This window comes from Macrotis lagotis, chromosome X (genome assembly GCF_037893015.1).
Source record: "Macrotis lagotis isolate mMagLag1 chromosome X, bilby.v1.9.chrom.fasta, whole genome shotgun sequence".
NCBI lineage: Eukaryota > Metazoa > Chordata > Mammalia > Peramelemorphia > Peramelidae > Macrotis > Macrotis lagotis.
Window position 1 is genome coordinate 635,702,786 of NC_133666.1, and position 27,744 is coordinate 635,730,529.

The 27,744-nt window shown below is 38.5% G+C and overlaps 1 protein-coding gene across 1 annotated transcript; it reads right to left on the reverse strand.

Annotated features, from left to right (window-relative positions):
- LOC141500703 (uncharacterized) lies at positions 1 to 27,696 on the reverse strand. The gene is made up of 6 exons (XM_074204100.1): positions 27,635 to 27,696; positions 21,185 to 21,703; positions 14,623 to 14,711; positions 7,954 to 8,080; positions 6,876 to 6,965; positions 1 to 5,528 (listed from the first exon to the last, which is right to left on the reverse strand). The coding sequence occupies exons 2-6, from the start codon at positions 21,222 to 21,224 to the stop codon at positions 4,294 to 4,296; spliced, it is 1,581 nt and encodes a 526-aa protein (XP_074060201.1). The 5' UTR covers positions 21,225 to 21,703; positions 27,635 to 27,696; the 3' UTR covers positions 1 to 4,293.
- Between the last annotated feature and the right edge of the window lie 48 nt (positions 27,697 to 27,744).

Below are 27,744 nucleotides of genomic sequence, written 5' to 3' on the forward strand. Positions count from 1 at the left end.
ATAATGATCACTCAAGAAAAATTCAATCCAAGAGCAATTTATTTAGTGTCTGTACAAAGCCTTGTGCTAGGAACTGGAAATACAAAAATGGAAAAACAGCATGCAACAAATTTACAATATAAAAGGGATAAGACAACATGAATATTAATAAATATATAAGGTAGAATGTGGTAAAGGCAAAGGCAGGATCAAGGCAGAGGGTGAGAGGCAACTTTCAGATGGGACAGATTAGGAAAGCTTTTATGGAGGAGGTGGTACCTGATCTAGGTAGATATTTAAGGAAAAGGCAATTTCAAATGTTAGAAATACAGAGGGGGTGTTGCAGGCATGCAGAGCAGTCTCCAGAAATGTCCAGAGGAGTGAAAGGACAGGACAAGATTTGGAAAGAGTCAATAGAACAATCTGGTGATAGCATACTGTGCAAGGTTAAGTAGCATGAAATATAGCTGGAAATGAAATGGGAGTCAGACTGAAGAGGGTGATAAATCTGAGTTTTGAATCTTATATAGATAATGGAAAATCAATGATGGTTTTTGCCTAGGACATTGTTATAGTCAGACTTGTGCATGAGAAAGGTCAAAGCAATTGCCATAAAGGATGGTTGGAAAGAAGTTAGACAAGAAACAGAGAGATCAGATAGAAGACTAATTACAATAGTCCAGACAAGAGGTGGAGAGTCTCATCATAGTGGAAAGGAAGGGAAAGGCATAAGATATTATGAGAATATAATGAAAAAAGTCTCGAGGCTCCAGGCACCTTACTATCCCTGGATCTAATGAAGTTCAAAAAGAAAGGTTGAATGATGGTGGAAAAGTGAATCCAGTAGTAGCATTACATGTCCTAGTCCTGTAAGTTGGGGAGGGGGCACAAAGAGGAGTGACCAAGATTAGAAACACTGGCAAAGGATAGTGTATATGGAACAGATTTCAATTATTAGTAGGTGTAAATAGGAATTTCAAGCCAAAGGAAACTGGGTTACCAATGGCAAATGTTCCAAAGGACATTTTTAAAAGGAATGACAGAAATGGCTAGGAGTAAGGATGGAGGTTGGGTTGATCCAAAGAGAAAAAATGTTAGGAAGAGGTAGCAGAGGGAAAGAGATTGTGGTGGTTCTGAATGACAACAATTAACAGACTAGGTTAACTATAATGAAGGTGAAATACCAAACAACTAGGCAGAAGCTTGAAAAATATACATCAATCCCAAAGTTCTAAATGGAATTTTGATGTGAAGAAAGCTTTATCAAGTCCATCACCCCAACTTGGCTGCAGAAGAGAAAGACTTGTTCCAAGGAGAGAGGAGTCAGACCTCTTTTCATTGACAGTTTGAGAGTATGTATCCTGGGAAAGAGGGATGGGTGAATTAAGGTGTAGCAGTAGTTGTTTCAGGTGGCAGAAGAGAGGTTATAAGCCAAAGAAGTATTAGAAATAAAATTCTAGTAAAAACTCTAATTTTATTTCTAGAGTGCTCACTATCTTAATGGAGATAGTAAACTGAGACTAGTCAGAGTTGTCATTTTCCCCAAATCTAAAGATAAAGAAAAATTGCAGAAGCTATAAACAAAATATGAAAAGGAAAGGAAGAAAAATGGGAAAATAAGGAGGATCAATGGAATCAGAACTAGCAAATGGAAAGTATTTAGATATGAATGATGAGAAAGTGAAAAAACAGATTTAAGAAGCTGAAAAAACAAGGAAAATGCATTATTAAGAGAGGAAGTGGCAGTGATATTGTACTACTGGCATCTTCAGTCAGATAGAGAAGCTAGATAACAATGGATGAGCTCTCGTGTTGGAGAAACATAATGTATCCATATGATGGAAAAGTGAGAATTATATAGTGAGGAGCCTTGGGAAAAATTCCCCAAGGGTCCTTAGGTAGGCAGACACAAGTCTATTGAGTCCCAGTCGGTACACGTTGGCTTAAGTTGGTGGAAGCATGCCACAAAGATACAAAAGAACATATGGTAACAATACACTTTGGATCCTCCCCCTCCAAGGGCTTATGCTGAAATCTGCTGAGGGTCAACAACCCCAATGCCTTTCTATTTTTCAATTTACCTGATAGAATAAAAGGGAAAAACTTCATATAATCATGAATTTAGAGTTGGAAGGGCCTTTCCCCTCATTTTACACATAAGGAAGCTGAGGTCCATTGAGGTTAAGTATCATGCCCAAGGTCAAACAGGGGTGGGATTCAAAGAAGGCCTTTGACATCAAATCTAGTGCTAAGGATAAAAATGAGTAATTTCCAAACATCTCCATTTCTGGACAGTCTGGAGAATTAGACTCTTCACAAAGAGAGGCCCATCAGCTTAATAGTAATACTATTCCTGTTTATTTCATTCTATTCCCATTGGCACCAAGTAGTGTAGAGGAATACTATTTGATCTATACTCTTACTGAATTCATGTACAGGACAGGGCAGAATCTTTGTGGGGGACTGTTGAAATTTACCTAAGGATCAAACCAGAATGGATAGAGAAAGCTGTGCAGGGAAAAAAAACCCCATCAATATCTAGGCAACACTTTTCAGGTTGCTCAACAGATCCTATATTAGATCAAAAATTGTTCTGCCTGCTGCTTCTAGCTTCCTTTATTATGGAGTTATAAACCCAAAGGGGATAAGGTGATGGATTATTTGTATTTTGATTACTCTAGGGGTTAAGGATATACCTATTGGGAGAAGGTCTATCATCATGGTGCTGTTGTGAGACTTATATGAAATGATGTGTTCAAAGCACTTCGAAAATTTTACAGCACAGTTATCATTATTATTATTACTATTGCTATGGATATTGAGTGTATAAGAAAAAACAGGGGAAACTGGAACAAAGGTGTTATTTGGGCATAGGTCGGGACCTCTTCTAAGGTCAAGACATTGTGCTTTATTACAGGATGGGCCATTAAGTGCAAGGGTGAATTGGGGCACATTGGGCTGGAAGGGATATGAAGTGGAGGTAGGGAGGAACTGAAGGAAAAGTCTGAGGAATGACAAGTGGGCAACATGATAGAATTCTATAACAAGGCTTTGCTTCTGCCACAGATTTGCAAGCTCACTGAAGCCTATGAGGCACTAGAACCAGGTGTACAGGTGATTAATAAAAGTCCTGTGCCCACCAAAAACTGAACCTAATAGTCTATGCGTTGATATCATTAGAGTGGCTTTGAACACACAGCAGATTAATTGCAGCCTCAAGGTTATTACAATAAACACTAAACACAGATCCCATTCTCAGTCAGTTATGCTTAAAGCTCATAGACTCTCATACTTGTTTCTTTTTGAAACTTTCACCTCTCTTAGCTGTAGGAAGTGGAATACAAGACTTCCTGGTTCTTGGACCTATTTTTAATTGCAAAAGAAAACAGTGATCTAATTTAAGAATTTCCAGTTCTGACTAGGATGTTTCAGGACGATAGGCTTAAACTGGACCCATCTAGGCCCAGGAAGAATTCATTTATTTCAGAAGGATTCTCATAGAAGTAGTCTCTAAGCAACTTCTCCTCATACATACACACATACACAAACGTGCACACAGACAAAGACACCTCCTCAAGCAAGAAAGACACCTTAGGTTATTCCTCTTTTGTTCTAACAAGTTATAAAAATTTAACTGATCTACTAAAGAACATTGTAATGGTTTAGGACTGACTGCAACTCCTAAATCTAAGGTGCTATATTCACTGTAGATGACTCTGCAGCTACCTGATGAACTAATGTGGCTAACAGAAGAGAGTGAGACAAGAAAAGACAGGGTTATCTTTTCTTTCAGATAGATGGTGACAAATCATGAAATCTTTATCCTCTCTATGTGGTACAGGTTGAAGCCAGGAAGACCTGGGTTCTAGTCCCACCTCAGAGACATACAGGCTTTGTGACTCCAGGCAAGTTCCCTAAACTTGCAGTGTCCCAGGAAACAATCAAAGACTGTATGTTGCAGAGTAAATGCTGATTTGCATCAGTAAAGGAGTGTCCTCACTTAGGAGTTCATCATACCAATGAAATCACAGGTTCAGTCCTCATCCTCTATCAAACAAGTCCTAAGTCTTTATAATATTTTCCTTATAGTATCCCTATGTGAGGTTAAACTCCAACATGAAGTCTCTGACGCATGATCATAAAGATTTTTCAATTGTCAAAACATTCTTTTCAGTATGAATTATCTAATGTTTCAAATGGACTGACAGCTGATGCTGATGACCTTCCCTCATTGAGGTTCTTCATAGGTGTGAATTCTCCAGAACTCAATAAAGTATCACCTCTGTGACTGAAGATTTTCTCATACTCAGAACACTATAGGGATTTTCCTCCCATATGAGTTCTCATATGTTCAGTAAGATTTCCTCTCTGTCTAAAGGCTTTTCCACATTCATTACATTCAAAAGGTTTCTCTCCAGTATGAATTCTATAATGTAGAGTGAGAGATGAATTCTGGCTAAAGGCTTTCCCACATTCATTACATTCGTATGGTTTCTCACCAGTATGAATTCTCTGATGATAAGTGAAGGATGATCCATGGCTGAAAGATTTCCCACATTCACTGCATTCAAAGAGTTTCTCTCCAGTGTGAATTCTCCTATGTTGTGTAAGATGTCCCTTCTGGCTGAAAGCCTTTCCACATTCATTACACTCAAAAGGTCTCTCTCCAGTATGAATTCTCCGATGTAAAATAAGAGATGAGTTCTGGCTAAAAGCTTTTCTACACTGACTGCACTGATAAGGCTTCTCCCCAGTATGAATTCTCAGATGCTCAGTGAGATGTGCCTTCTGGCCAAAGGCCTTTCCACATTCATTACACTTATAAGGTTTCTCTCCAGAATGAATTCTCTGATGTTCAGTGAGGTGTCCTCTCTGGCTGAAGTTTTTCCCACATTCATTACATTTATGAGGTTTCTTTCCAGTATGAACATTTTGATGTTGATTAAGGTAGGAGTGTTTGCTGAAGGCTTTCCCACATTCATTACATTTATAGGGCTTCTGTACAGTATGGACTCTCTGGTGTTCAGTAAGGTGTGCAATCCAGTTGAAGGCTTTTCCACATTCATTACATTCATAAAGTTTTTCTCCAATATGTATTCCATCATATTGAACCAAGTCTAAATGGTAACTGGTAGATTTTTTACATTTATTAAACTTAAAAAGCTTCTTCCCTAAGGAAATTCGATTCCACTTAATTAACTCTGAAAATTGTTTGAAGCTTTTTTCAAGCATATCACATTGATGTAGACTTTTTCCTGTAGCAAACAGCTGTTGTGGATCAAGAATTGATCCCAGACTGAAACCATATGTATTACCCTCATTAACATTCATGTTACTAGAAGTTTTTCTGGGGATGAGTATCACTTGCCTAGATTCCTGGTTGTCTGGATCCCCCTCTAACCTAATATCATATTCCCAAGATGATCCCAATTTGAAATCCCAATACCCATCTTGTGGGAGTTGAAGTTCCTTAGATGATTCTCCTATACGACACCCAGGCTTTGGAGCTGAATCTTTGTTTTCCCACTTAGTTTCCTGAGTAAAGGAACCTGAAACAAAAAGATAAATGTCAATGGTCTCTTTTCATTCTGAGAAAAGATTTGAACCCAGGGACTCCTGACCCCAGGGCCAGTGTTTTATCCACTGTGTCACCTAGCCACCCCAGGTGAAGTGTTCTTAACAAATACTCCCTGGGGATTGTGTCAAATTTATAAGGCTGCAAGTACTTCCCCAGGATATGAACAGACAGTTTTCAAATGAAGAAATTAAAGCCAAATATAACTATATGAAAAACGATTCAAGGGGTGGCTAGGTGGCACAATGGATAGAGCACCGGCCCTGGAGTCAGGAGTCCCTGAGTTCAAAATTACCTAGCTGTGTGGCCTTGGGCAAGCCACTTAACCCCATTTGCTTTGCAAAAGAACAACAACAAAAAAAACTAAAAAAAATGATTCAAATCATTATGGATTAGAGAAATGCAAATTAAAACAATCATGAGGGTCTACCTCACACCTCTTAAATTGGCTAAGATGACAAAAAGGGAAAATGATCAATGTTGGAGGACTGGGACATTAATGCATTGCTGGTGGAGCTGTGAACTGATCCAACCATTCTGTAGGGCAATATGGAACTATGCCCAAAAAGCAATAAAACTGATCATATCCTTTGACCCATCAATGCCAATTCTAGGCCTATAATCTAGAAGAAATGAAAGTCTCATATGTTTCAAAGTACTCATAGCAGCTCCTTTTAGAGTGGCAAAGAATTGGAGAATAGCTGAACAAGTTATGGCTATATGAATGTTATGAAGTACTATTCTATAAGAAATCATAAATGGTTGAACTCTAGAGAAGCATGAAATGAATTATAGAAATTGATGATGAGACAAGGGAGCAGAACCAAGAGAACACTGAAGACATTAACAACAACATTGTGAGTTGATCAGCCTTGATGAATGCAGCTCATCTCAATAGTTCAGAGAGCTAGGACAACCCTAGGAGAACAATCTTAGACAACATTCAAGGAAGAAAAATGGAACAAAACAACTAGCAAAAAACCCTACAGAATCTGAATGCTACATTTACTTTTTAAAAAAATTATCTTACATATTTCTTTCCTATCTCATGGTTTTCTTTCTTTTCCCTTAATCCTAATTCTTCATTCAGAAAATGACTAATCTGTAAACATGTTAAACATAAATGTACATGTACAAAGATTCATCAGACTGTTTGTAGCTGAGGGGAAGGAAGGGAGGGTAGAAGGAAAGTATGAAACTTTAAAATATGCATATGCATATGGATTAATGTTTAAAAATTTTCCTAACATGCCATTGGAAAAATAAAATAAAATATCAATTTAAAAAAACCCCAGATACTTCCTGGTTTTCATTGCCTCACCTGAACAAGTGTTTCTTGATACTTCTGGAGTCCATGGGGCTTCTCCTCTCTCTAGCTGGGTGATCAGATCTGGTTTAAAAACTGGAAGTCCTGCTCATAGAGAAAGAAATGAGAAAGTTTGGGGAACAGAAAGCCCTCTGAGAATTCAATTCGTTCCCCTTTATCCTGACACAAAAGAAGGCATACTAGGAAGTCCCAAACAACTCTGAGGGAGGACCTTTGGGGGGATGTAAACTACATTCAATTCAATGTAACTAGAATTTTTTACAAGACTTCAATATTCCAAACCCTGTAGCAGATACTGGGAAATATGGGGATAATGGAAGTGATTTGAGTTCAGAAAAAAAAAATAATTCACCTGATATACCACTTGTTAAAAGGATGGGAACTTTTTAAATGGCTAGATATCTGTACTGGGATTTTAGGGAAGACTATTTGACTCAGGGTAACAGAGAATAAATAGGAAGTGTCTAGCCTCCTCAAGTGCTACATAGTGAAAAGCTGTAAAAAGCAAAGCACTTGCATCTGGAAAGGGAGAGCGTAAGCATCTTGCTTCTGTGTAATGAATGGGCTGCTCTGGGAACTAGAGAGCTCTGTCTCACTGGTGGGCCTTCAAGCAAAGGCTGGATTGGTCAGATATGATGTTAAAGGGTTCTTGTGTGGGTGTGGGTCAGGCTAGATGACTTCTAAGGTCCTATCCAACTCTGGAAATCTGTGATTCTTGATCCTGAAAGGATCACAAAATCAGGGTACTTTCTTATCACTCAATTACAAGTTCATGGATTCACAGCTAGAAGACATCTCAGAGATCCTCGAGGCAAATCCCTTCATTTATTAGACAGAACATAAGTGGTTGGCCTGGGTTCACACAGCTAGTAAGCTTCTGAGACAGGATTTGAACCCAGGTCTTCCTACCTCCAGGCCTACTGCTCTATGTACTATGTCTTGCTGCATCTCCTCATTTGCCAAGTTATTGTTGAATATTTCTGCACATCAAGTCAGGTAAATTCCTCAAGTCAAAGTGCTTCAATCACCCCAGAAGGCAAATTCTGAGATAGAATTTGGATGATGTCCTCACCCAATGAGACCAAGTTTCTGTAATTCTCCAACATCACATCCCTGTACAAGTCCCTCTGGGCAGGGTCTAGCTGCTTCCACTCCTCCTGGGTGAAGTCCACAGCCACATCCTTGAATGTCACCATTTCCTGAAATATCAAGCATATTGCTGCTTATCCTGGTACAATCCCTTCTATGGACCCTAGGGAGAAACGAAAGGGGTATGATCACAGCAGAGGGAGCTGTTCCCATAGTGTTTAGGGTTTTGAATGATTCAGTTCAAATGTTTAAGGATCTATTCTGTGCTCACTTATAGGAGACCCTGAGGGCCCATGGATAGAGTTTTAATTCATTCCTCACATACTCACAAATTAAATTCCAAAAGGGCCCCCAAATCCTTTTTTAGCCTCCAAACCCATTAATATAATTACATATGATCCTAGAATTTAGAGCCAGAAGGGACTCTGGAACAGGGATCAACTAATTTAGTCTTATCACTTCACAGATGGGGAAACTAAAACCCAGAGAGATCATGTAATTTGCTCAAGGTCAAACAGAGCTAGTAAGTAGGGAAATCTGAAATGAAAGCCAGACTGTTTCTTTTCCAAACCACTGATTCATTCATTTCAGGCCTCCATAGTTACTTCATACAAAGCACTAGGCCAAGGGACTGGAAAGATCACAAAAGCTAAATAAAATGGCCTCTGTCCTTATATGAATAACTGGGAGGGGATTAGAGGTAGGGAGTGGGTGCCTTGTGAAGACATATAAGTAACTATGAGACAAAAATGAAGATGACAAACATGTAATAGGGAAGGTAAAACATGTGCTCTGGAGGTCAAAGGTAGGGAAAGACAATACTAACTGGAGGGTAAGGTGTTAATGGGGGGGGTGGTGAGGATAGTATTTCTGCTAAGCTTTAACAGACGGCAGGATTTCAATACATTTAAGTGAAATGGGAAGGTCATTACGAAGTCCAGTAGGCAGTACAATGTGAAGCAAACTGTTGAGATGAAGGTAGAAAGGCAGGGTGGGGGTAAGTCACTTAGCCTCTATTTCTTCAACTTTAAAATAAAGCTAAACACCTTTCTTCCAAGATAGTTGTGATGATCAAGTGACATAATAGCAAAAGGGTGCCTGCCACATCATAGAAGTTATATAATTATTCCCTTCCCTTTGCTAAGGCATAGGGAGCTAATGTTTAAAGCAAGAATGATAAGATCATATCATAAGAATGAAAAGATCTTATAAGAAAGATGACTCTGGGAGCAACTTGAAGGACAGATTAGCGTAGGAAAGATAAAAGAAAATTAGGTTTTTGTGAAAGTCCAAGGAGAGGGTAATAAGGGACCGAACACAAACTTGTTGGTACTTCTCCCACTATCCTGTGTACTGATAGTACCCCAGGGAATCTCCAATCCACATTCATCCACTAACTCCTCATCCTAAAAAAAACTTGCTTCTCCCTGAACCTCATGCTACCTTTTCTGGAGGTTTCACCTCTTCTCATTGAAAGCGAGGGGATAGAATGGTCAGCCTGCTCCTGGTTTCCTGTTCGGGTATGAATTAGATTGGCTAGTCTCAGAATTCTCTTCTAATACTGAGGTTCTGTGACTCTCTAAATCTACCAACTTCTTGCTACTTCTCTGCATTCTAAGAAAGTGTCACTCCATAAGCATAGACTGATTTCATCTTTGATTACCTATTTCTGTCCTCTATAGATTTTTTGCTGTCACCTTCCATCTTTCAGAAGCCACTTCTGCCTTGATAGAAGTTCAGATTTTGATTCCTATTTTCTTTTTCCAACCTGTCCCTGTTATCAACCTTGCTGGTCACAAGAACTCTCATGATGCCATCTACTAAGATGGGAACTAATTGGTCAATGATGGAATCATAGATACTTGAAATATAGTGATACTGTATTATTTTATATGTTTACAAAGAGATAGGGATATACCTGTGATTTCACCAATAAAGTACTTTGCCTTGTGAGTAAATCTTCATTAATGCAGGTTGGAACCTTCACTGCATCTCATAATCTGTTCCTCAGACCACTAAATGGTTGAGTAACTTTCTATTTTTTTCCTTTTTTTCAGTTTTTTTTTGCAAGGCAATGGGGTTAAGTGACTTGCCCAGGACCACACAGCTAGGTAATTATTAAGTGTTTGAGGCCAGATTTGAACTCTGAGGCTGGATTTGAACTCAGGTACTTCTGACTCCAGGGCTGGTGGTCTATCTACTACGCCACCTAGCCATCCCTGAGAAACTTTCCTAGGTCACCTAGCCAGCAGATGTCTAGGACATGAAGCCAGGTCTTCCTGACTCTGAAGCTGGCAAGAAAGCCTGCAAGCTCACTGAAAGAGCTCCAGCTCAACCTATAACCTGAATGGTAAAACTCTTCTGAGGTGCCTGGTTCCTCTCTACTGCCCAGTCTGCTTTGAAAAGGAGGAATGAGAAGAAAAGACAGATTTTGCAGCTACTTTGTTATAAGAGCCCGGTGACCAAAGCCATATTCCACTGAGTGAATAACTGGCAGGACTTGTCTAGATTGCCTGGAGAACCAACCTGTGAGTTCTACTCTGCCTGCTATAAGAGAATATGGGTTGATAGAATAAAACAGAATCCTACTAGGTAAAGAACTGGTTGGACTTTCATGTATTTCTCAGAGAACCAAACTAAGGAACACTTTTTCATCACCTTGTTAAGGGTGACTGTGAAGCAAAAGTTTATCCTTGTTTCATCAGTTCAAGAATGGAAGAGATGAGACTTTGCCCAGCAGTGCAGTGATAAGGACCAAAAAGGAAGTGGCTAGAAGAGAAGTTGCTTTGACTGGAGCAGATTGTTTCTGAAAGGACCAAGGAAATCAAGTTCAAAGGAGAACTGTCCTGGATCCATGGGTTTCCTACTCATGTGCCCCCTACTAGGTTTCTCTGTGAGTCCAGACACTGTGCTTATTGGTTTAGGTTTGGGTGGACTATGATATATTTGTATCATATATTCATAATCATTCCAGCATTGCTTTATATTACCTGTGATATTATCATTATTCTTAACTTTACCTTACTGTTAAGTAATCATTTTATGTTTGAGAGTTTATAGTATAGGACCAGCTAGGTGGTGCAGTGGATAGAGCACTGGCCCTGGAATCAGAATGACCTGAGTTTAAATGTGACCTTAGATACTTAATAAATACCTAGATGTGTGACCTTGGGTAAGTCACTTAACCCCACTGCCTTGCAAAAACCAACCCTCCCCCCAAAGTTAATGGTATAGAAGCAGCAAGCTGGCACAGTGGATAGCACAAGCAGCCCTGGAGTCAGGAGGACCTGAGTTCAAATTTGGCCTCAGATACTTATGAGCCCTGTGATGCTGGGCAAATCACCTAACCCCAATTGACTCTGCCCCTTCAAAAAAAGAATTAATGTTGTGATTATTTTTGTAAAAATATGAAGAACAATGGCGAGGTTTCAGGAACAGCCCCTAGGATCCTAAAACAATCTGAATTGTATCCACATTGTGGTAGTCCTTATTTAGAAACTCCAGACCTTCTGGTTTAAAGAATGGAGGGATGAGAAAGCAAGAAAAGTGGCAATAACTCATAGAGCAGCTATATATATGAAATAAATATATACTATAACTGCATTTTGTACTTGGTTTTCATTTTATGTTATCATAAACTACATTTATTTATGTCAGTATATTTATAAATATTATAAATACTTAATTACTATAAATACTAAATTACTAAAAATATTCATTACAATATAAATGAGATCCATACTATATATAAATGTAGTAAATGACAAGATCAAATGAAGATTATGTACAAAATGCAATTAGAACCAAAGTCTATCTTTGAACATTGACTCCACCTAGTGCTGCCACATGTAGTCTCCTTTATTTTGTTGTTTTTCTGTTATTCATCCATGGGACACTAGATAATAAAAGCCATCCAGTGTTTCATGTCAGATGGATAAAATTAATCAACATTTCTTTTCATTTTATGAACAGAGATCCCAAAATGTGCTCATCCTTCTCTCAACTTGGAAAGCTACTATTGGGGGCTTCCAATTAGAATTAGACTACCTAATTTTGCATCCTGGTTAATTGTTTTTGTTATAATTAACTGGAATTTATGGAATTGCTGATTATTTTTTAGTATAAAAATCAGCTTTTCTCTGTATTCAGGGTTTCTAGACAAAGTGGGGAGCCCATTGACCCATTCTTTTTGAATTCCTAACCAATTATGTTCATCTATGTTCAGATTGTTTCCTTAGTTATTATTAATTACCTCTTACATATGGGTATATATAAATGCATATTTACAAGTTTAAAAATACACACATTTTGATTCCCCTGAAAGAATATTAGTTCCGTTAAGGTGAGAATTGTTTCATTTTTTTCCTTTTTAATGCTCAGCACAGAGGTACTTAAAAATAAATGCTAATTGACTGAATGCTTAGTGAGTTTGTTCTATTAGTGAGTTCATCATAAAAATTAGGTCATATTGAAAACATGGATGAACAGTAGAACAGAAGAGAGAAGTAAAAAAAAAACTAGTCTAATGTATTTAAACCAAATTCTGGTCTGGAAAACCAATGACCTAAAAAATGATAAGCAAAAAAGTGAAAAAATTCATTCAGTAAAAACTGTTGGGAAAATTGTATAGCTGTATGGGGGGAAAAAGATACAGAGTCACATCTTGTGTCATATTTTATTTTTTTAAAAATGGGATTATCTATTTTTAATCATTTAAAAATTGAAAGCAGGAGTAATCATTTATTTAACACAATTATTTGGATTATAATTTTTTTATTGTAAAAATAGGCTAAATTTAAAAGGAAAGAGAATGTCTTGGGTCTTCCCAATCATTCCACCAAAGCTATTCAAAAAGGAAAGTAAAATAATAAGCTTGATGAGAGCAAACTATGTCTTACTTAGCTTTTGTGTCACCCACAGTGCCAAGCAGAACAAAATACAAGATTACTTTATTGAATATAATTACAGTAGTATACCAGATAAAATGGACAATGGAGTCAAGTTATATTTCATGTGCTGCAAGCACATTTTAGAGAAAACTGGGGGCTCTGAGAGATCAGTTCTGGGCTTTGGAGCCAGCTGAACAAAACCAATATCTTATGACACTGGGCTTTTTTCTTCCACTATTTTCTAATATTTCAGTAATTACTGAAGCTCAGACTTAAAACACTAACTTTCCTTGGTTTTAGTAATCAGCTGCTCCACATTATCCCTAGTTACAAATCTTCCTCCTACCAACACCGTATTATTTTGGTGTCCAATTCTAGCTTCTAGTGCTCTTCTCTTGATTCCCCCCCCCCACCTTATCTCTGAGACAAAGAGCATATTTTCTACAATGAGGAAAAAACCTACTAGAAATACAAATTCTACAATAAGGAAAAACATATAAATTATACACCAGGTTGAGGGTAGTTAATGGAAGGAGAAAAGGAAGGAAAAAAATTATTAAGCATCTATGGGCTAGGCACTGTACAAAGATTTTACAAATATGATCTCATTTGATCCTTACAACAATCCTGGTATATCGGTGCTATTATTATTTCCGTTCTATAACTGAGGAACATGAGGTAGAAAGATGTTAAATGACTTGACCAGGATCAAAGGAATCTCTCTAGTCCCAGACTGTCTAACATAGAGATAGCCATGTTAAAACCAGAGAACTGTAGCTAAATAAAATATAGTAAGCAGTTTAAAAACCAAATCTAGACTTGGACAGAAAAATAATAGGTGATATGAGAAAGGGCAATTGGATAGTGCAATGGATATAATGAGATGATAATACTTATTAGTTAGGTGACCCTGGCTGAGCAAGTCACTTAACCTTTTTTGCCTCACTTTCCTGATCTGTAAAATGGAATGGAGAAGGAAATGGCAAACAACTCTATTATCTCTGCCAAGAAAATCCCAAATTGGGTCATGAGAATCAGACATGACTGAAATGAATAAACAACAGTAAGGGATAAGGCCCAACCAATCTCTGAAACTCATTCTGATTCGAGTAGCTCTTTAATTTCCTCCCATGTAAAATGAAGGGAATGGTACAGATCAGGGATGTTTAATCTCTTCTTAAGTGTCATGGACCACTGTGGCAACCAGGTGGACCTCTTTCAGAATAATGTTTTTAAATACAAAAAATAAAATTATACAGAAACCCACTATATATAAATATAATTATCAAAATATTTTTCTAAAAAAAGCAAGTCCATAGGCCACAGTTTAAGATCTGTTACATCCAGATGATCCCTAAGATTCCTGTTCTACTCAAATGCCAGCTCTCCATCATCCAAAAGAATAGGATGAGGTTGCTGGGTGAAATTAATCAATGCTCAGGTTCACCTATGATGTTTGTCCTTCGTTCTCAAAAAAGACCATGATATCAGGGAGGGGATGATGTACTGTTACCAGCTTCACTTTCTCTTCTGGAGACATCTGGGTCCAATGACCAGATATGGATCAGGGTGACTGGAGATGGCCCTAAATTCAAGGCAATCAGGGTTAAGCAATTTGCCCGAGGTCACACAACTAGTAAGTGTCAACTGAGTTTCACCTTATAGATCTTACATGAAAAGAAGGGATGATAAGCAAAGGAAGAAAATGGGGTCACACTTGAAAACTGAAATGATATTTAAAAAGAAAGGGAGACCTAACTCACCTGCATCCCGGCTGCCAGACATCCAGAAGTCATGACTTCTTCCTCCGAACTCTTTCCTTGGGAAGGAGCAGGGTCCTGAGAAAGCAGAGCTGGGGGAAGGAGAAAGGAATCATAAGAGACCAGTCCTGACTTTTAGCTCCCAAATTGCCCACACACCTACAGGAGAGTATCTATAGAATAAGAGATCAAAAGGGGCACAGAAATTGCTTCTTAGGATTAAAGAGAGAGGTCAGAGGACATTAATTCTCAAGACCTCCTAACATGATCTCTCTGGTCAGAGAAGGTTTCTAGTTTTGCCCAGATCTGGAATCTGGGAATAAGGACACAGGTGGAACTCAAAACTGTGTCCTTTATGTGCTATGTGAAATAGGGCATGGAATTCATGGAATACTCTTAAAATGTCCCACAGTCATAGGGATCAGATGAATGGAGTTATGGGTAGAATGCACTGGAGTCAGATCATGGAAATGGAGCAGAAATAATAATATATATAACCAGAATTAGTGATATGCAGAGCTCACCTTAAGTTGAGTGGGCAGGGAGGTCATCTGAGACTGGGAATAAATGAATGAATGAATGAATGAAAAAAGTATTATCAAGCATTGACTATGGGCTAGGTGCTGGGGATACAAATGGTATAGTGAAATAGTCCTTTCCCTTAAAGGATCTGACATTCTAATGGAGGAGATAATACATATGGAAGGTTTTCATGGATGGAAAGATCCTCTAGTCCTTAGGGTACATCAGTAAAGCATATTCTTTAATGTCATTTCCACTGATAAAATTCATATTGGTGTCTGATGTTTGACAATGCCAAAGTGGCACTGATGGCTAGACCTTTCTTTTCCAGGTCCTCAGTATCTGTGACTTCAGCTCCTGCAGAAGCAGTTGCCAGGCTGCATCTCTGAAGGGTTTGCTTTCCAAGATGATGGCAGGAAACATCAGTATTTCCCAGGCTCTTAGGTTCAGGGTCCTCAGCTGTCTAAAGGGATAGATGGTGATCAAGGTGGTGATGGTATTTTAACCCAGACACCATATGCTGCCTCCTGTCTTGCCTTCAGAGAGCTGCTTCAACAAAGTTGACCTACCCTGCCCTCCACAGGAGTTGTGAGGGCAGAACTGGAAACAGGATCAGTGTGGTCCTCAACGTGCTACTACTTCCAAGACTCTTGTTTCTTAGTGCCAATTAGTAAGTATTTGTTGCTTGTGATGATAAAGAAGGTGGACCCTATTCTACAATTTCTTCCCTCAAGAAATTTTCTGATTTTCCCTTCTCTTGACTGTGGTGGCTAGGGTGGAAGCAAACCTGTGGTTTGGAAGTCACACTCTTCCCAAGTAGAGAGATATTGGTCAAAAGGTGGAGGTGGTTTGAATTGCTTGGCAAATATCTCCTTTCTCTCCCTCAAAGTACCCCACTGAATCAACTATTCTTGCTGGCCTGCCCCAGGAGAAGCTTTGAGGTCAAGGCTTTGCTCCACTTTTAGCTTCATTATGGTGAATTGAGAATATTCATGGGACTCTCTATGGGTCAGTATGATTCTGGCAGCTACTCTGGAAAAGTGATTGAAAATCAAAGGTCCAGATCCATCCTAGAACCACCCCCCCCAATCTGAATTATACCAACTATCCTTAACTCTCATTCCTCTATTCTCAGAAGAGAGTTGTTTCAGAAAGGCACCATCTACTCAAGGGCACCTGTAAGACAGTCAGTCCAATAAAGACTTTCACTATGCACAGAAGATTAAAAAAAAGCTCCAGAACAACCAGTCCTTCTTCTACTTATGTCATGTCTGATATGAAAACACAAAGCTAGGAGGTTAACTTATTACCCAATTAAACTGTTGTCCAAGAAATCTGGGACAACATTAAAAGATGGTGAAGTCCATTAGAACTAGAAATGAACAAATATCCTGATTTTTTTAAAAAATGGATTCAGAGTTGTCAGAGAATGGCCTAGAAAACTTGAATTCACTTATTAGGAAAATTTTACAATACATTCTTCTTCATCAGACCTGAGATTTCTTGAGAGTAGGGTAAAAAGAAATTCCCCCTATCATGCTGATTAGTACCTATCATATAACTTAAAAGTCTTATGTTGTCAGAAGCACCAAAGATTTTTAGAGAGAAAGGAACAACAGGAAGAAACAAGTATTTATTAAGTATCTACTTTGATAAAAACTTTAAATATTATCTCATTTGATTCTCATAACAATTCCAGGATATAGGTTATTATTATCCTCACTTTACAGATAAGTAAACTGAGGTAGATAGCGATTAAGTGACTTGATCAGGGTCACACAGTTAGTAAATGTTCTTTTTTTATTAAAAAAAATTTTTACTTTTCTTGTTTCTGGAAGGCAATGGGGTTAAGTAACTTGCCCAAGGTCACACAGCTAAGTAAGCATTAAGTTTCTTGAAGCCATATTTGAACTCAGGTCCTCCTGACTCCAGGGCCGGTGCTTGCCACCTAGCTGCCCCTAGTAAATATCTTAAGGCCAAATTTGAATTCAGTACTTACTAACTCTCCACTAGGCTACTTAAATCCACTAAACAATGTTGCTTCACATTATGAAAAGGATTGTCTCTATGCAAAGCTAGAGAGGGATTATAAGAAATTGCTCCAGAGTAACCTAATTTCCTTTTTGATAAGCTTAGTAGACTAGATCAATAAAGGGAATTCTGTGGACAGAGGATAACTGAGTTATAGCAAAATAATTGATAGACTCTTGTGATATTTTTATGGACAAATGGAGACATATCAACTGAAAGATTTTAGAGTTAGATGCTTTAATTATTGATTAAAGGACCAGATTCAAAGAATAGAGATTAATGGAGCAATGGCAACCTAGAAGATTGTAGTACCATAGTACTATGGAAACTATCTATCGTTACCACCACCTTGACTGGAAGTAGAGAAAGCAAGCTTATCCAATTTGCAAATGGTAAGCAGCTGAGGAGTATGGCCAATATTGGATTAGAGAACCTGGATCCAAAAGGCTTTGACAGATTAGACTAGTACACATATCTCATAAAATAATAACAAAATAGACAAATCTCATAAGATAGTCCAATAAGTCCATGATCTCCTAAATGAGGGAACTCCCTTTGCCAATGAAGATTGGAACTAGCCAGCACCTTCATATTCTCTCTGGAATTCTTATTGATGTTTATAATTTCTACACAGCAGAACCAGTAAATATATGAGGCCTTCCTCTAGCTTTTTTTTTTTTTTTAATATTTCATGGATATCAGTGTAATACTTGAGAGGGAGAGGGAAAGGAAAGGGAGTCCATTATTCCTTTTATTTAGCACACACAATCCTTTTTCTTTTTTTAGGTTTTTTTTTTGCAAGGCAAATGGGGTTAAGTGGCTTGCCCAAGGCCACACAGCTAGGTAATTATTAAGTGTTTGAAACCAGATTTGAATCCTGGTACTTCTGACTCCAGGGCCGGTGCTTTATCCACTGCGCCACCTAGCCGCCCCAGACACTCCTTTTCTAATCATATATTTCTTTTCCCATATAAGTTATTTTGGTTTATATACTATTAGAAATATATTCTTCACATAACTTTACAATTGTCCTTGGATCACAAATAATTTTGATTCTTCTTTAAGATAGTAATAGTCCATGATTTATACCCTCTATAGCATCACAGAGAAATTATGGGTGTTGAATATTGAGCTTTCACATAATCAAGTAATTTGGGATCCCTGAAAGTTCCAAAATTACATTACAAAATTATACAAATTCCAAAATTCAATGTATCCCATTCTTTATTCTCCAATACAATTCCAGGATGATTTCATTGCCTAATACTGTCCTTCTGTGATGCCCTAATTCATCACCAACTTCCCCAAAACAGTTACTTGTTTTGTAATTCTCTAATGAATTTGTTTGTGTATTCATAAACACAGTTAATTTAGTGAGGGCAGGAACTATGTGATGCAAAATTTTAATTTCCTCCCATACCTAGCACAGAGTGGACTCTAAATAGATGGTATAGAATTTGTGGTCCATTAAAACCCATAGATCTTTTTCAGAGAAAAACTTGTAAACCTCCTTCACTTGTACTCAGGAAATTGACAATCTGCACGCAGAGAGTTGAATTTGAAGTTAAGGAATATGGATTCAAATCTCAGCACTGCCATTTGTTCCAGGCAAATTATTTAAATTGAGCCTCAGTTCTCTCATATATAAACTATAGAGTGGTTTAAGAAATCTCTAAGGTCCCTTCCAAATATAAATATTTGATCCTTTAGGTCTTGACTTTTTTGAACCCAAGTATGCTTTACATTTATGCCTACTTATTTTCATCATATCAGATTTAGTTCATTAGTGTAGCCTGTGAAGATACCATCATATTATTATCATTATTATTATTATTATTATTACCTATCTCTCAAAACTTTGTGTAATCTGCAATAATATTGCTTATAATCTTTAGCTATTTGCAAAAATGTTCTGCCAAAAAAGTTGAACTCTAAACTGGTTTGACCTTTAGCCCCCGTGTTGTTCCATTTGGCAGGCATGTTTTTCAGCTGAGGCAAGTCCTGGGCTTCTTCATTCTTTATATTTCAGCAATGACTTTACATTGATAAAACTTCTCTAAGAAATAGATAAGCAGACTCAGTGTCTTTACTTTTGTCCTTTTCTCATTTTTTGGAGTCAGAAGCTTTTTTATTAGGTCATATTGTAGACCCTATCATTGCCTTCTCACACTTACCCTTTATTCTGTTTGGTGTTGAGGTTGATATTTAATCTAATCAATTAATGATATGTGTACATGCAGACAGCTATTGTTTAATTGATAAGCATATACCATCTGATAAAACAGTCAGTTTCATTGTTTGCTTAGTGTTCTTCATATCCAAACAGCCCATTGAATCTCTTCTTGAAGAAATATTAATTATAAACAGAAATGAGGACTCTGAGTAATCTATAAGACACTGACTAATTACATGTCTTGAGCACAAATCATACTTTCCAACTTTTTTTTGCTGTCCTCACCAATATGAAAGTAAGTGTTTGACTTGGTTTGGAGCATCTTACCAAGTTATTATAATTATAATTTCATTACATTCTCATCCTCTGCAACAAACAATGGTTCATGAGTTGTAACTATCTTCATGGTGACTCCCTTCCTCTGCATATAAGCTCATCATTATCACTGCAAGGCAAGATAATAAATTGTCCCATGAAATCATGCACAAGGAAACCAACTCCACCACATCTTTCATCAATGGAAGACTGAACCATCTTTCTATTTAGGTGCAATTTCTTTATGTCTTCTGGTCTCAGGATACCAATAATTATCATATTTGTAGATAGATGGTCTAAAAGTGATATTATCCTTGGCATCCCCAACTTTTCTGACAGTGGAAGGGAAAGGGTTACACAGAACTATAGATGTATTTCTGCTTCATAGGTCACTGATATCAAAGAATTCATCACCAAGTGACTATACCATTAATGAGTTTCATCGTATTTAATTAAGCTGGTCCTCACACTGCAGGAACAAGCCTTTCTCCTGGATGGCACTCACCAGTATAACTGAACTTTAGTTTGTTCCAGAACTCAAGGGTTACTTTCATGCCATGAAGAGGCAACAGAGCAGACTTTAAGAGGGAGATGAAATTAAATAGGATTAGAGGTGAAATTATGTTGTTGTTGTGGATGTTGTTCAGTCATTTTAAGTCTTAACCAACTCTTTGTGACTCCATCTGTGGTTTTCTTGGAAAAGATACTGGAGTGGTTTGCTGTTTCCTTCTCCAGCTCATTTTACAGTGTCACATAGCTATGAAGTGTCAGAGACCAGATTTAAACTCAGGAAGATAAATCTTCCAGACTCCAGGCCCATTTCTCTATCCTCTGTATCACCTAATTGACCTGCGAAATCATGTGCTCAAGTTCAAAAAATCAACTGTGCAAGATGGAGGTGATGTAACTTATAGTTAATGGAAAAAAGTCCTAAGTTTTAATGAATGGTAAGCTCAACATGTAGCCCGGTATCCAAAAAAAAAAAAAATCTACCAAGTTCATGTTTCTGTTTGGATGATAACAAAGATTAGTTCTTTTTTGTTTGTTTTTGCAAGGCAGTGGATTTAAGTGACTTGCCCAAGGTCACATAGCTAGGTTATTATTAAGTGTCTGAGGAGGGATTTGAACTCAGTTTCTCCTGATTCCAGGGTTGGTGCTCTATCTACTGTGCCACCTAACTGCCCCCAAAGATTAATTCTCAATATAAATACTCCCTTGATTAATCTTATCTCAGTTTAACTAAGAAAAAATGGATGTTTCCACACCTTTGGGCAATGCAAAAAACTGGAACTCTGCATACCATTAGTGAATAATATGGTGATGGCAATGGGACCCAACCAACTCTGAGGCCAGAAATCATGGACATGCTGGAGCAGTTGAGTAAACACAGGTTGAGGGGGAGAGGAATAGGAAGGGAAAGGGTTCAGTATGCTGTTTATATTGTTCTTTTACAAATCCTGCCCTGTATTATTTTCCTCCCCATCCTGAACAGTACCCACCCCACCCTTTCTCTAAAATTCTCACCTCTCTTTTCCAGCAAGAAAACCAAAGCCAAGTCTTCCATGGTTAGCCCTAGATGTTTCCCGAGGATTCCAACTTTGTTCAAGAACTGTTTTCCCACTCAAGATGATCAAGACTTGTTCCAGCACCACCAGCTTCAGTATCTTCTCCAATATATCAGTCTCTGCCTTGAAGCTCAGAAAAATCAGAAGTGGATCTTCTTGGAACAATTCTTGTGCTCAAGGAATCCTCTTCCACCTTTGCCTTCTTTCAGGTCTTAAGCTGGGGAGGAGGGGCAGGATTGGGGGGGGACACCAAATATAAGATCACTTTAACTGAGACCTTTTCCCTGGTGCTCAGATCTGTCTCCCCAACACAGATAATATCTCTCTGTCTCTGGTGCCCCCAGCCTTAGTCACTATGGAGCCGACCAAAGACTTCTTGGTACACATGATCTGCAGGGATAAATCAGCATCAGCAGGAAGGGCCCAGCAGCACCATCACATACTCCAAATCTGGGCCCTACAGAGACAGGTAGACATCCTAGACATATAAATGAGCACATGATGAGTTTGGTTCATTCAGTAAATATTTCATAGCAACACAGAAATTAGGGCTAGAAGGGCCTTAGAAGTCATCAAATGTTCTCTTTTACAGATGAAAAAAGGGAAACCCCTAGAAGGTTAGGGCTAAGGTGGGAACCCAAGCTGTATGTGCCTTGAAAAGATTTGTGTGTATATAACTAAATCATTTTTCTGTAGAATTGGATTCAGTTCTGGGTATAACATTTTAGGGAAAAAACATTGTTAAATTGGAGAACATCCACAGAAGAGAGAGCAGGATGACAAAGAGTCTGGAAGGCCTGAGGTAGGAGGGTTAACTGAAAGAATTCAGCACATTTAGCCTGAGGTACAAAAGACAGAGAAGAATTTGAAGGAATTTCATGTGAATGAGGAATTAGGAATATTCTGTTTGATCCCAAAGGACAGAAGTAGAAGAAAAAGGGAACTGGAAAGGGAATAAGCATTTATAGAGTGCCTACCATTATATATCAGGTACCTTACAATTACCATCTCATTTGATCTTCACAACAATTCTGCAGCATGGTCATTTTTAATTACCTCCATTATACAATTTAAGAAAATGAGGCAAAATGAGGTTAAATGACTTGTTTAGGGTCACACAGTTAATAAGGGTGTGGAGTCAGATTCCATCTCGGGTTTTCTTGATTCTAGGCCTAGCACTCTATCCACTAAACCACCTAGTAATTTAGAATCAATGGGTGAAAGTTGCAGAGGAAGATTCAACTTGATGTAATAAATCCCAATTTATTGTAGAAAAAATAATTTTCCAGCCAGAGGCTGAACTGGGAAGATTTTTAACTCTCTCCCAAGTCTGAGATTTGTGATTCTATGAAGTGACTTGCCCCAAGTCAGAAGCAAAGGCATCTCAGACTCTAAATTCAGAATCTCTACTCTATCAGACAAGAGAGATACAATACAGTCCATTTCCAGGTAAGTAGCAACCATATGCTCCAGATCACTAATAACAGGAAAAATGCAAATCACTTTTAGGAAAACAAAGATGACAAAGATGACAAAATTGTTGAATATTAGAGAGGCAATGGGAAGATAAGTACATTGCTATATACCATTAGTAAAGAAGCCTTCTTCAGAGAGAGAGATGAGAAGGGATCTACTCCTATTCCTCTGCAGAAGTGGGTGGGTCACAAATGCAGAACATTATAAATGATGTCATTTAAAAAAAATTATACTGATCAGCTTTGCTGGAATTTTACTCTTCTTTTTAAAAAATTATTTATTATAAGGAACAGCTATCTAGGAGAAGAAAAGAAGGGATGCAGAGAGAATTCAAGGGGATTTAAAAACGACATTTGAAAATTTTAATGTATACCAATTTTGTGAAAGAACTGGAAACATAGTGAATGTCCATTGGATTGGAGAAGGGGTGAACTGTGTTATAGAAATTATAATGGAATATTGCTGTGCATGAAGAATAATGAATAGTACTGGCCATGGATTCAGAGACCTTCAGTTTAAATTCTGCCTCTGAATGCATGCTTGGTACCAGTGAAACCTTTGGCAAGTCACTTAATATCCATAGGCTTCAGGTTTCTCATCTAGAAACTGTGATGGCTGGGCTAGATATCTACACACCTACAAGATAGGCTCCCAAGTTTCTTCTAGTTCTAGTTCTAAGATCTCACAAATATGAAAATTCAAAGAAAAGTTTCTATGAAATGATGCAGTTAAATAAGAAGAATCAAGAGAACAATATATATATATATATATATATATGTATATAATGTCTACAACATTATAAATAAACACAGCACTAGAAAGGAAGCCATTTTCTGAATAACTGAAAAACTAGTAATGGTTCCAGAGATCAGATAGAATCCCTCCCTCCTGATAGCAGATAACAAGGAAACCATAGGAACTGTATTGATCTCAGTAGAAGTTATTTTTGCTTAACTTTTGAGGGGGAGAGGAAGATGATATTGAAGGGGAAAAGAAAGTCAATATACAGAAATGACTGATATTCTGATGTAAAAACAAAAAGCTGCAGTAAACCTTTTAAAAAGTTGTGTTTGAAGAACACTACAAACAATTGTGATGTGGTAGAAACAGTACTGGGGAATAGGAGCCTGAAATCCTGTTTGAGTGCTAGCTCTGCAGTTGATTATTTGGGGTTGTGGGTATAGAGGAATCATTTAAACTTTTGAGTCTCAGTTTCTTTATCTGTAAAATGAGGGTTTTGACCCAGATAATCTCAAATCCTAGAAGTACAATTCTATGGTTCTATCAATAAGCCATCTATTTTACTGGAGAGAGCATGGCACAGTGGATAAAGTCTTGGGTGACTGTGTGACTGTCGGCAAGTCATTTAACTTCTTAGTGTTCACTAAGACCATAAATTACAGAGAAGGTGCCAACATGCATTGGAGTTTACACCTGGGAGCTCTCTACACCAATGAAATCAGAGGATTTCCTTTAATAAACTGGGGACCTGGACATAGATTAGAGCATAATGCTATGGTTGAAAAGTATAAATCGAGTATCTGAAATGAGTTCAGATTCTCAGAGTTGGAAGAGGCCTGAGCGACCTCATCTAATCCATACCCAAAGAAGATTTCAAGTGATTGGGAACCTGGGTCCAAATCCTGTCTCTGACATGTACCTGTAACATGAGTTAAGTCAAGTTAAGTTAAGATCACAATTTCCTCATCTGTAAAATGAGAGGGGTTGGATGAAAAGGCCTCTGTGAGCTTTTCAGGCTCCAGACCAATGGGCCTAAGTGATCATCCAGATTTGTTTGAAAATCAGCTGAAATACCCTATTTCACTTTTGGTCAACTCTAATTATCAGGAAATGTTGTTTTTTTCCTCTTCCATGAAGCTGAAATTGCCCCCAAAAGAGTTCTGTTCCTAGTCTAAGCAGAACTTAATTAATTTAATTAATCTGATTAATCTAATCCCTAGTCAACCAATTTACATTTATCAAACAGTTATTACTTAGTATGCTAGGTGTTAGAGATACAAAGACAAATATTTCCTGCTCTCAAGAAGCATGCATTCTATCAAAGAAACATGTAAAAAGGGCAGTTAGGTGGTGAAATGACCTCAGATACTTATTAGCTGTGTACTGTGTCAATGTAGGCAAGTCCCATCACCTCTTTTTTTTGCCTCAGTTTCTTCATCCGTAAAATGTATGTAATATTAGTACTTATATCCTTGGGTTGTTGTGAGGATCAAATGAGATAATTGTAAAGAGCTTAGCTTCAAACCTGGAACATAGTAAGCAATTCTATAAATTTTATTATTATTATTATTATTATTATTATTGTTGTTGTTGTTGTTGTTAATCAAATACATATAAACAAAAATACAAAATTATCCTTATATGTTGAGTACTTTACAGTTTATTTAGGAAATCCCAGAGAAGCAGAAAAGAAACTAATTGATAGTTAATGGTTGAGTAAAATAATAGAATTACACAAAAAATTTTACAAAAATCATCAATATTTTTAAAAAGTTTTGAGAATAACCAGGATGGAAGGAGATATACTTAGCTAGCTAGCTAGCTAGAAGATAGCAGATGGATAGTATGAGCAGGCAAGCATTTGTTAAGTACTTATGTTTGAGGTTTAGGAGGCAAACAGTAAGAGAAATTCCATTTAAAAATACCTAAACCCTCCCTAAAAACTATCTAGGAGTGAATTCATAACCTAGATATAATCCTCCATTCTTCCCTCTCTTACCCCCTCATATATGATTTGTTGCTGAGTGATATATTTATTTTTATTTTCTCAATATTTCCTCTCCTCCAACAGTGTCTTCATCACCTACTGGTCGCCTGACTCAAGTCTTTCCCTATTCCAGTCCAACTCATCTATCAAACTGATTTTACTAAAGCACAAGTCTATCTTGTCCCCATATTCAATAAATTCCATGGCTTCCTGTTACCTCCAGCATCAAATATACAATCTTCTACTTGGGTTTTAAAGCCCTTTGTTACCAGGTTCCTTTCCAGACTCTCCCAATTTCTTTTTTTTTTTTTTTAGATTTTTCAAGGCAATAGGGTTAAGTGGCTTGCCCAAGGCCACAAGGCTAGGTAATTTCTTCCAACTTCTTAAACCCTCCTTCTCTTCCCCATGTGTTCTTCAATCCAGTATCCTGATCTCCTTGCTGTTCAATACATAAAGAGGAGCCCTAGCTCTGACTCCACACTTTTTCCTGCCTTCTTATCTCTTGTGTCCTGGGTTTCTCTAGCTTCCTTCAAGTCCCGGGGGGGGGGGGGGGGGGGGGGGGGGGGGGGGGGGAGGAATCAGCCTTCTAAAAGAAGCCTTTCCTGAGTTTCATTAATGCCCCTTATACCCCATCAGATCTTCCCTCCAGGTGTTTGGGTCTCCTGTTTCTTGAAGAGTCTCCATCTCCCAGCACTTTTTCTGGCTATACCCCATGCTTAGAATCCTGCTTCTTTTCTGTTATGGAAGGCTTCTTCAGCCACTCATAATTTTAATGTCTTCCCTCTGTTAATTAACTCCAATTTATCCTGAATATCTCCTGCCTTGCATATATTTGTTTGCATGCTATTTCCCTCACTGGATTGGGGACAAAGACTATCTTGTCTCTGTTCATATCTCCAATGTTTAGCACAGGCTCTGACATAGAGAAGGGACTTCATAAATGTTTGTTGACTGAATGTTTTCAATATATCCAGTATCTATCCTTGCTTGTAATTGTTTAATTACTGTCTCTCCTATTAGACTGTAAGCTCCTTGAGAGCAGAGACTGTCTTTTGCCTTTCTTTGTATCTCCCTATGGACAGCACAGTTACATTGTAAACATTTAAAAAATGCTTGTAGATTGATAGGCACAGGGTAGGAAACAACATGTATTTGTATATTAAATGTATGCAAAGTACATGTAAATGCAAAATAATAAAGAGGGTGGCTAATAGCAGATGTGAACATCTGTAAAGGTTTAATGCCATCTGAGTTGTTTTAATGACAACTTAAGGACCAGACGCTTAGGTCCACATTTAGTTAGTATTTTTTAAGAACCTATAAGACAGGGAAAAGACAGTGTTTATCCTCTAATGGAGGAGATAAATGATGCAAACAACTATGTACAGGTAAGCTACTGACAGGTAAATGGGAGGTGTTAGTATTAGAGAGGATCAGAAAAGGTTTCTTGTGGAAGGGGAGACTGTAGCTGGGACTTGAATGAAGCAAGGGAAGCCAAGAGATGGATACGGGCGAGAAGAGAGCTCCCGGAATGGCCAGTGAAAATGGCGTGTCTTACTGGAGGAACAGCAAGGAGGCTGGCATCACTGGACTGAAAACCTATGGGATGTGGGGGTGTAAGGCGAAAAGGTGAGGGTGTGGAAGGGCTAAGGAAGGAATGACTTTGAATGCCAACCCTTTTGGGGTCAGTCTTTTCTTTTCAAGGTTAACCATTGCCAGCCCCATAAACTGCTCGTCGGGTGGCATGATCTTCATCCCCCGGGGCTGGCTGCCTTCTCTGGACCCACTCCGGTTTATCAAAAATATGGCGCCCAGAACCGAACCCAGGAGTCCAGATAAATGAAATAGTCGAATATAAACAGGCGCTTCCACCAGCCCCAGAAGAGGGGGAGCAGCTCCTCCAGGTCATCCAGGAGAATCCCGGGGTCCAGCATCCCTTCCCAGGACCAGCCCGGCCTCTGACGTCAGGCCCTCCCCATTCCGCAAGCCCCGCCCTTCCCCGCGGGAGGGCTGACGTCAGACCTCCCCTGGTCTGCCGCCCCCCCGCCCCCACCCCCGGGAATCCCCCTTCACACGCATGCATCCCCTGAGGACCCCCATCATCCAAACCTTCCCGGGCCACGTCTGTCTCCGGGCCGCCAACCCCTGGGGTGGCAGCCGGGAGCCAAGCTAGCAAGAGGAGCCAGCACCAGGGACAGGACTCACCTTCCAGTCGCCAGAAGAACAAAGAGCCGAGCGCCGGATCCGCGGGCTACTGCGCCTGTGCGGACTAAGCCGCCGGACTACGATTCCCAGAATCCATCGCGCTCCAAGCC

What these genes read in the sequence shown, in the direction of transcription:
- LOC141500703 (XM_074204100.1), bottom strand. Translation starts at nt 21,224, where the DNA reads ATGGAAGACTTGGCTTTGGTTTTCTTGCTGGAAAAGAGAG. An exon ending in GTCTGGCAGCCGGGATGCAG is followed by an intron (nt 8,081 to 14,622) that starts GTGAGTTAGGTC and finishes TTGATATTTCAG; the next exon opens with GAAATGGTGACATTCAAGGA. An exon ending in ATCAAGAAACACTTGTTCAG is followed by an intron (nt 5,529 to 6,875) that starts GTGAGGCAATGA and finishes TTTTTGTTTCAG; the next exon opens with GTTCCTTTACTCAGGAAACT.